Raw genomic sequence first — 10,880 nt, forward strand, 5'->3', positions numbered from 1 at the left:
GTTTGCTATTGCTATTTATCATAAGTGATATTTTTTTAATTGGTTTTGGACGTTTATGAAGATTTTCAATATCAGGATAATATTCAAAATATACAGATTTATGCTTTTTATTATTGATTAATCCTTTCCATTCATCTACTTTATTTAAATAAGAATTTTCATTATTTGAAGAAATATCCTGTAATACATTTGTAACTACAGTATGCTTATTATCTGGAGAATTCTTTAATTTAATCGATTGATTAATATTAGAATACGAATTATCGCGACTTGATGAAGATAATTCCTCTTTAGTTTCATTAATCAAAATTGTGTTTTTGTTAATTTGAACAATGGGAGATGTATCTGGAATTGACAAATGATTTACACTGTTCTTAAAAGAGTTTTTCCAGCTTGATTGTGCATAATTCACTAGTGAATTTTCAGTAATATTTTTGTTTAAGTTAGGCGATTCAGAAATTCGGCATTTCGCTGATATGTCTGTAAACTGTGCGTTGCTATTCTGACTCATATTAGTAGTTTCATCATTATTACTTCCTTCCTGTACACTATCATTGGTAGGTGGATTACTGACATGTTTGTTCGGTGCTAGCAAGTTCACTGTACCTTAGAGTTTTCAAATGCTGGACTACAACTTTATCAACCCTGAGTGTTTTCTTTTTCTGCAAAATATAATTTTTGATATCTTTAAAATATGCTTCACTGTGTGCCGAAGATGCTCTCTCAATTTCATCAATCTTATGATCCTCATTTCTACGGTAAAGTTTTGGCATAATATTAGTCCATAAAACAAATTGTTTTGATAATTTAACAAGCTTCTTTCCAAAATTGATACACATATATTTATTAGGAACTCCTTTAGACGTTATCCTGACTTTTCTTCTCAATGCTTTTTATGAAGTTAACAATAGAACGTCTGTTGTCATTTTCATAATCTTCATCAGTATCACAATTTAAATCACATATTTTTGCAAAAATGTCATCTTTGGAATCGTTTGGTTGCCAGGTATTAAGACCACTTTTCATAAATTTTAAAAGTGTTTCTCGTGATTTGAAGCAGAGATCTGTGTCATCATTTTCATTAATTTTAGGGGAATAAGCTACAATTAATACGGCAAGCAAAAAACTTTCAAATTCTTTGACATCTGTTTGAAGAGCTAATAATGCAGCACATCGTACAAAAAAATCTTTTATGTAAGGCTGATCCTTGGGAAAGCATGGCCATCGAGTAATCAATTTTATTAAATGAGCGACGTCGATGCGCAAAAGACACATTCTTTCCAGATATGTATTTGATGAAAATATTTGATAAAAGCATTTATTCAAATAATGTTGCAAACTGCACTGATTAAATGCCAACGAAGAAGCAATTAAAAGTGCCAGAGAATATTCCACAATAACTTCTTTTGGAATTTTAGCATCTGAGCGCAACCACTCTCGTATCCAATAGCATAATGTGTTTGCGATATGTTTTTGGGATATCATTTGAAATAATGGAAGTATTTTACCATTGTTGTACCATAACGTGTTACAGCTTGATACAAATAAATGACGTTCTTTGAACCATCAACTGTTGGTAGCGGTTTTGTTAAACTACCAGTTGCATCAATACTAATGCTACCTACTTTATCATTTTTTAAAAACAAGTTATATAATATAATTTGTTTCGGTAACCAATACATAATAAATGCTTTATAGAGACATATCTCTCAAATACTTCCCGCATATTCAGGTGAGTGTGCTAATTTAAAGAGGGAAAATAACGGATTTTCCCCGGATTTTAATCCTAGTTCTTTTTCATTTGTTTCTTGCATTACTTTACGTAAGACTTCCGATGAATATAAGTCAGCAGGTTCATTATCACCAAACTTCATCCGCTTCTGCGTAGCTTCACGTTGCCATAAGTAGGCTGACTTTCCTTTCAGCTCTTCAGCTATTTGTTTTCTTTTATCTCCTCGAAGTTGCCGTTTTTTCACGTGGACAATCCCCCGAGTATCCAGAGTAGATATGTGAAAATCAATTCCGTCAGCAGTTGGTTCAATATTAGACTGTACAGATTAATTTCTGTGTTACATTCAATACACTGTCCTCTGATAGTTAAAAATGGTCCCCCTGTGGTTCTATCAATTTTGGCGTTCTTGAAACTAAAGGCACATGGCAATTTAAGATTTTCATAAATCATATAATAAATTTTGTCACACCAACCGGGTTCTAAAACTTCGTATGTCCTTTCCTTTATATTTCTTTAATTGAACTCCTACTTTATCCCATTCTTTGCAGCTCAAATGAATATTTTGTCTCAAATCTTGTAAATTTTTATGATGTTCTTTTGGCACTTTTATTGACCAGTTAAAGTCATCTTTATTGCACTTCTTTTGTTTTTTTTAAATCTTTGGCATGTGTTCACCATGAATACGATATGACAAACCTGTTGTTGAATTCTTATTAATCGTTCCCCAATTTTGTGTAATGTATTGATATATGTAAACTTTGCTCATTTTATTGTTTGTTGCTTGAGATGCACCCTGCCAACTCCGATCGTTATACTGTAGATATTTGCCATCTTTTAAGAAGTACCAATTTTTAAAAATGTCATATAAATCATCACAGCTCAGATGTGGTCGTTTAGGCATGATAAAGTCTATGATAATAATGTTATACAGACTAGATCGAATTCAATTGATGCTTATGAAATTTAGATTGACTAGATCAAAACTACTAAATTAAAAGTATCCTATATCTAAAATTTTACATATGTACATATGTACATAACTAATCCTACATGCTAAGTTTTATAAAGTCGCTACATTTTTAAATGTAAAGAATCCGTAATAAAACTAATTTGATAACGAATCCATCCATCAATTCCATTCGATGTATATGTAGGATAATATGTAGTCTTCCTTTTTTATCTGTAAAAATTAACAGGAAGCTTGCAACAATGATTTTTCAATGATACAAACTTTTATTAATTATATTAAACTAATTATACTAAATTAATGATACTAAAATTGTACTATACTATACTATCTGAAAAAATATATATATTTTTGTCAAAAAAATGTATTTGTTCTAAGAAAGTATAAAAAAATTAATGCATTGTATCGATACATACAAATATTACATATTCTTTTATTGGAAAATAAATTTATTTGACAAGACATTTTTTTCTTTAGTGTGACAATAAATACTCTTATCTTAATTACAAATTTTAATATACTGAGTAATTCTTTTGAAAAACTGACTAGCGGAGAACTCAGAGACAGATGAGTGCAACGTATCCAATAATAACAATCTCAAAAATATACTGTAAAATAAAAAGTGAATAAAGAAAATAGAATTAATGACGAGTCACAGAGAAATTATCAATGAAATTTGAATGTTTTCGAAATAACATTTTTGCGGTGTTAACTCTTAAGTAACACCGTTAAAATACCTAGTTGTTATAATATTTAAAAGTTAATTATAAGTGTGTGTGAAGTTGACGTATAATTTCGTGGAAACTCACAAAATATTGAGAGTTCTGGCTTTATTTACAATAGCTCTATAGTTCCTAATAGATAAAACAAATAGTTCTGGCTTTTAAAGCGAAAAAATAGGACAAAGTGAGACGTCAGGTTCACGCAGCGTCTCAGTTTGTCCTGCGTCATTTTCTGGCAAATTTATACAACTATATTTATACAACCCTACAATTTGTGTAGGGTTTTAGAAGACCTATAGTTCTAGATGAGTTCTGGCATTTAACATAGTTTATTTAATTTTGATTTAAAATTATCGTAAAATAATTATATTTATAGGATTATCGAGAGTTCCGTGTACCAAAAAATATTTTTCCTACAGTTCTCAGTTAACGTATTAAAGCGCCTTCCAAAGAGTTCTAGTTGATTCCATTATTTATTAATTAATAAAAAATTATTAACTTCCAGAGAAAATATTCGCATAGGTGGGTGAAACGCTGGTCTATTCAAAAGTTCTGTGTACCAAAAAATATTTTTTTTATAGTTCGTAACGTATTAAAGCGCCTTCCGAAGGCGCTCACTTATATACGCGAATATACGTCTTCCACGGAAATTAATAATTTTTTATTAATTAATAAATAATGGAATCGACTAGAACTCTTTGGAAGGCGCTTTAATACGTTAAAAACTGCAGGAAAAATATTTTTTGATATACAAAACTCTCAATAATAAACAAGCGTCTCACCCATATACGCGAATATACGTCTTCCGCGGAAGTTAATAATTTTTTATTAATTAATAAATAATGGAATGGACTAAAACTCTTTGGAAGGCACTTTAATACGTTAAGAACTGTAGGGAAAATATTTTTTGATACATGGAACTCTCGATAATCCTATAAATATAATTATTTTACAATAATTTTAAATAAAAATTAAAAAAAAAACTATGTTAAATACCAGAACTCATCTAGAACTACAGGTCTTCTAAAATCCTACACGAATTGTGCCAGAAAATGACGCAGGACAAACTGAGACGCTGCGTAAACCTGGCCTGGCGTCTCACTTTGTCCTATGCATTTTTTTTGTTTCTAAGGCCAGAAGTATTGGTTTTATCTATTAAGAACTATAGAACTATTGTAAATGAAGCTCAAACTCTCAAAATTTCGTAAATTTCTACGAAATGATACGCCAACTTCACACACACATTATAGATTTGTATGAGCAAGATAACAAATAATACCGCGGTTTCGTTTGCGTCTTTATTTTTAATGTATTTATTTTCAATCGCTACATATGTATACTGAGGGTGCTATTACACGTATCCGACGACGACATTGTCGGACGTAGCGATTGGCTGCCGATGAGTACCTAAGTGGGGGACTTCCGTCGGATAGTTACTAAATTTTTGTCGGACTGAAGTCGGGCAGTAACGAACTTCATACGACAATTTTGAACGACGCGATAGTAAAAACTATACGCGTAAAAACATACGTAAAAATAGTAGATATGGCTACTGTTGACGTAAATAATGATATTTTATGTGCAATAGTGCAAACTGTACTGCGGAGGAGAATATTAGCGGCAGCAATAATATTAAATAAAAAAAGAAAATATAAGAAAAGAAGATATTGGGTATCCGACTATTTATGTCAACGAAAAATGAATGGTGCTTATTATATTACAATTCCGGAATTAAATTTTGATTTATTTGTCAATTATTGTCGGATGAACAGAATGCAATTCGAAGAATTACTTGCACTAATTGCACCATATATTGAAAAAGATACATTTATTCGAGAGCCCATTGATCCTGCGCAACGTCTATTGCTTACATTAAGGTAGAAATATACGAGCATATACGTATATTTTGTCATTTAAATTATAATTTTGACGCATTGTATCTTTTATAGATACTTAGCCTCTGGGGACAGCATGATGTCAATGAAGTATCAATATTATATTGCTCAACCTACCATATCAAAAATTATTAATGAAACATGTGATATATTATGGACTGTTTTAATGCCTATTGTACTAAAAATACCATCATATAATGAATGGAAAAAAATTGCTGAAGGATTTAAAATAAAGTGTGACTTCCCACATTGTTTAGGCGCCGTAGATGGTAAACACGTAATTGTACAGGTAATGTACCAGATGATTCATAAATTCTATCATTACGATTACGACAAATATTTGATTATTTATAAATAAATTTTTAGGCACCACCAAATGCTGGGTCTAGTTATTATAATTATAAGAGCGCACACAGCATCGTATTACTGGCTATTTGTGACAGTAATTATAAATTTATCTTAGTCGATATTGGTGCAGAAGGGCGTCAAAGTGATGGAGGTATATGGATAAGATCTAATATTGGTCAGGCATTTTCAAGAGGTAACATTGATATACCACCTCCAGATCGTATCTTTGAAGGACCCATTCTTCCATACGTATTAGTAGCGGACGAGGCTTTCCAGTTAACAAATAATGTAATGCGGCCTTTTCCTGGCAAAAGTTTAACAAAAGAGAGAAGAATTTTTAATTATCGACTAAGTAAAGCGCGTCGTATGGTAGAATGTACATTTGATGTTCTTGTTTCGCAGTGGAGAATATATAGGAGACCTATAAATACCTCATTAGAGACGGGTGAAAATATAGTGAAAGCTACAATAGTATTACATAATTTTCTTCGCCAAAATAACGATAATAATTCATTCATTACTTCTAATACAGAAAATAATATAGAGTCCTTTGAGATGAGAGCAGAAGCATTAGAAAATATTAATAACGTTGGTAGTAATACAAATACACGAGAAGCCTCCGAAATACGCAATAGTTTTACTCTTTATTTTAATACCATGGGTGCAATTCCATCGCAAGAAGCTATGATTTAATACTCATATTTTCTCTAATATTTTTGAATGGTTCTTGATATTTTCAAATCTTAAAAATTACAATTGCGTTTCTGTTCTTCTGACAATAATAGACAAATGAATCAAAATTTAATTCCGGAATTGTAATATAATAAGCACCACTCATTTTGCGTTGATATAAATAATCAGATACCCAATATCTTCTTTTGTTATTTTCTTTTTTTATCTAATATCATTGCTGCCAGTAACATTCTTCTCCGCAGTATAGTTTGCACTATTTAAGAAAACGTATAAATATCAAGTTAATTATATATGTTCCGTTGTAGACATGTGTCTTAGTATATACATTATGTATTATATAAGGTAATTTTTAAAACGACATAATATACATGTTTAGTTTATATTTATATGATTTTATTTTATTTTAGTTCTCAGATATAAATTTATTAACATATGCTTTTAGGGTATATTAAAATGTACAACATGGTTTCAAATGTAATACTTTATTTTGTACTCTTGTGTTCCTTCCAAACATCAGTCTTACTTTTTAATAATAAAACATGCGCATTATACAATATTTTTTAAATCTTCTAATATCACATGTAATGAGAATCACAGAATAAGCAGTAAAAGAAAATATATGATATTCTTACACTATTTTCAATACAAGAAAACTTCTAATCTAATTGATTAACTGTATGATCTTAAAATTTCTTATAAAATAATAGTATAATAAATAACATTTGTTATATACTTAAAAAAAAAACATTTTAGTTGAGATCGGATAATACATATAATAAAATAAAAATTATACGCTGTAAAGAGTAATAAGTAATAAAAGATTATCAAACATTGTTTAACAAAACAGTAAGTAAACTATAGATAGTTGTTTCGAAACTCATTTTCTTTTTGTGTTGTTAAGTTTAATAGTTTTAAGCTAAAATTAAAGCCATTTCCGGCATTTCATGTAATAAGTTACTTATAATATTTAGTATGTTATTTATATTATCAGCTGTATTTGAAAAATGATTTTTAGGTACTAACTGTTTTTCGGGAGTTTTCTCCGATGATACATTAACTTTGATCGGTTCTTTTATCATGGTTGCTATTTTTTCATATCATCCTTTTTACGTCGCTTTAACGGCCGAGTTTGTTCCTCAACTTCTATTATTTCATTTGTTGATGCACTATGTTCACTGCTCGGTATATTACTGGTAGTACTAAAATGCAATTTAGAATTTAAATATTAGTATTAATGTGGTTCACTCTATATGTAATATAAATAATTACAAATTATTATACACACACATATATATGTACATATATGTGTGTATATAATGTATGGAAAATAAAAAACAATTCCAAATAAAAGCTTATGTTGTTGCTCTACTATAAATTTTAATTTAAAATCGTATTTCGACATTTGTTAATATTTATTTTAATTTAAACAAAGTTTTAATCTATTAACCTGCAAAAATCCTGTGTGTCATTTAGAAACTCCATGTAACTGAACCACTTCCATTTGATAGCTTTTGAAGCAGCTGAACCACTCTTCTTTTTAAGCTGTTCGTTGCGAATACGCATATATGAATCTCTGAGATATCGCCATTTTTTTAAAGCAGAAAATGGTGTTAAAATACCTATAACACAAATTTATTAACATTTTAAAATAAAACTGATCAATTAATGTTTTAAATAGATAACAGCTAAATAGATTAATTTTACCATTTAATTCTTTTGAAATTTCTTCCCAGTGTGATGCTAACACTTCTCGAGATCTTTTGCTTACAGGTAATGTATGGTCCCATAATTCTCTTCTTTTTTGTGCTTCAGCTATAAGAATCTCCTCAATATCGTCTTGTGTCGCAGTTGTTCCTATCAATATACAATGTTAAAATCAGAAAATATGATAATGCATGTAAATATTCAATACTGTTTGTAAACAGTAACGTCCCAGGTAACAATGTCTCAAATAAAATTGTGATCAGATGTTATTGTGATGTTAAAATAATAACAAATAAGGTCACTTTGCTATCTGGGGTTAGTCTTAGAACGTTGAATATATTTACCTGGCACGTGATGCAAAGTTGATGCTGAAGAAGTTGATGGCGAACTTGAAGCTACAGTTGATTGTGAAGTTGATGGAGTCATTATTGTATTTTCTAAAAAATATAATATTTATAAATATATATCTATTGATTTCTTGAAATATGAATATATATAATAAAAATAATTATACATATAATATAAAAGAAATTGTGAACTTTTTAAGAATATAACACATGACTTATATTGCTTATAATTTACTCACCACGCTGTGGAACTAACTCTCCATTTTCGTTAATAAAAATATTTTGAGATGAGACAAAGCATTTATGACCCACAATTTCATTTTGTTGTAACACATCGTTACATACAGTGCATTTTGCTGGAAAATGAATCTGAAAACCGTTTTATTATTTATTTATTCAATGACAAAAGTTTGTTTCAATTAGCACACACGCAAATTATTTTGGATTATTTATGATAAGTAAAAATACTTACGATATTTTCTTTAGCCATCTTTAACAATTTTGTAACTATGCAAAATATGGACAACGGTGCAATATGATATATCAAACTGACTCGTTCGTAGAACTCAATAGAACTCGGCCCAACTCGGCCCACGGCTGTTTGCTGTTAAGACCCATATTACATGCGGCCGACAAAATTTCGTCGTACGGACTAACGCACGCGCAGTATTAGCCAATCGTCCGACAATGTCGTCATCGGATACGTGTAATAGCACCCTGATACTGCATTTATGTATCTTTAATGTTACCTGAGATTAGGAATCTCATTCTCGACGATCCGTGATAACGCTTTGGGGCCGTAATGAGTCAACTGGATTGCAATATTTTAACATAATAAATTTTTACTTTAAAATTTACGACAATGTTTTTACTTCACTTTGCAATAACGTATTGACTTCAATTTGCAGTAACGTATTAACTTCGCTTCACAACGTCTTAAATTAGGTTTGATTCACAAGAGAATTTGAGTGAGATATGATAGCCTCGATGTCCGTGTTCGCTTTATATCCAAAATTTTCAATCCGCCCTTGTTCTCTTATTGGTAAAAATTTTCATCGAGTGTCCAGCGCCAACGAATTAGGACAAATCGGCAAATCGGTGCGTCGGCGATTCGCGACAAACGCGGCGCCGGGACCAATATTACAAGCGCTGAAATCAAAGGAAGTCGGCGAATCGGCAGATTAGTGACTCGCGATAAACGCTGACGCCAGAATAAGTAACACAAGCGTCGAAATCAAAGAAAATCGGCAAACCGGCGGATCGGCGACTTGTGATGAACACGGATGCCGACTTATGATCGCAGGCGTCGAGGTCCGCTTCGCTTTATGTCGACAAGCAGCTCGCACATGATAAATTTAATACCGAGCTATTATATAAAAGTCAATTATTAGCATATTTTTTAAGTCCAAATAAAAATTTTACTACAAACAACTACAATTTTATATAAAAATGTGATGACATTTGTGCTTCAATTAAAAATTAATCCTTAAATGTTTTTTAAAAATCAATAATATACTTATTTTTAAATTATAAAAAAAATTCTTGAACTACAAACAACTACAAACGATATTAGATTGAAGTCTGATGCCATTCAAGCTGTAGCTATTAAATAATTTCTTACTGTTTTTTTTAAATCGATAGCATATTTATTTTTCAATTGCAAACAAAAATTCTTAAACTACAATCAACTACGAACGAAAACTCTTACACTACAAACAACTACAAACGATTTTATATAGAAATGTGATGCCATTTGTGCTGTAGTTATAAAATAATTCCCAACTGTTTTTTTAAAAATTGATAACGTTTTTATTTTTAAACTTTAAACAAAAATTCATGAACTACAAACAACTACAAACGATTTCGGGATGAAATCTGATGCCATTTGAGCTGTAGCTATTAAATAATTTCTTACTGTTTTTTTTTAAACCGATAGCATATTTATTTTTCAATTGCAAACAAAAATTCTTAAACTACAATCAACTACGAACAAAAACTCATACACTACAAATAACTACAAACGATTTTATATAGAAATGTGATGCCATTTGTGCTGTAGTTATAAAATAATTCCCAACTGGTTTTTTAAAAATTGATGACGTTCTTATTTTTAAACTTTGAACAAAAATTCTTGAACTACGAACAACTACAAACGATTTCAGATTGAAATCTGATGCCATTTCAGCTGTAGCTAGGGTTGCCAGATGTCCGGCATTTCCGGGATTGTCCCGGAATTTGTCAGCTGGTCCTGTGTCCAGTAATTAAAGTTTTTTGTCCCGGAAATGATATTTTTAATATGGTCACATGTAAAAATGATTCAAAGGGTCGTGCAGTAGCTCTGAGTTATCGGTATGTGTTGACATATTAGGCCGATAAGTTAGAGCTACTGCACGACCCTTTGGATCTTAAGCAGTGTACGCTGTTTTGTGTGTCTTCCTCCACTGCCGAAATCGGTAAGCCGCGCATGCGTAC

The 10,880-nt window shown here is 30.7% G+C and overlaps 1 protein-coding gene across 1 annotated transcript; it reads left to right on the top strand.

Annotated features, from left to right (window-relative positions):
• The first annotated feature begins 5,194 nt into the window (after window positions 1–5,194).
• LOC105194291 lies at window positions 5,195–6,357 on the top strand. Its single transcript, XM_039447578.1, has 4 exons — window positions 5,195–5,298; window positions 5,371–5,605; window positions 5,683–5,952; window positions 6,067–6,357. Exons 1-4 carry the CDS (start codon window positions 5,195–5,197, stop codon window positions 6,355–6,357), a joined length of 900 nt encoding a protein of 299 aa, XP_039303512.1.
• The last annotated feature ends 4,523 nt before the right edge of the window (window positions 6,358–10,880 follow it).

The sequence above is a fragment of the Solenopsis invicta genome, chromosome 3 (genome assembly GCF_016802725.1).
Source record: "Solenopsis invicta isolate M01_SB chromosome 3, UNIL_Sinv_3.0, whole genome shotgun sequence".
Taxonomy (NCBI): domain Eukaryota; kingdom Metazoa; phylum Arthropoda; class Insecta; order Hymenoptera; family Formicidae; genus Solenopsis; species Solenopsis invicta.

Excerpts from the sequence above, each read along its gene's own strand:
- LOC105194291 (XM_039447578.1), top strand. The coding sequence starts at position 5,195 with ATGCAATTCGAAGAATTACTTGCACTAATTGCACCATATATTGAAAAA. Across the intron at positions 5,606-5,682 it reads GTAAACACGTAATTGTACAG|GCACCACCAAATGCTGGGTC; the intron begins GTAATGTACCAG and ends ATAAATTTTTAG. Across the intron at positions 5,953-6,066 it reads CTTTCCAGTTAACAAATAAT|TGGAGAATATATAGGAGACC; the intron begins GTAATGCGGCCT and ends CTTGTTTCGCAG.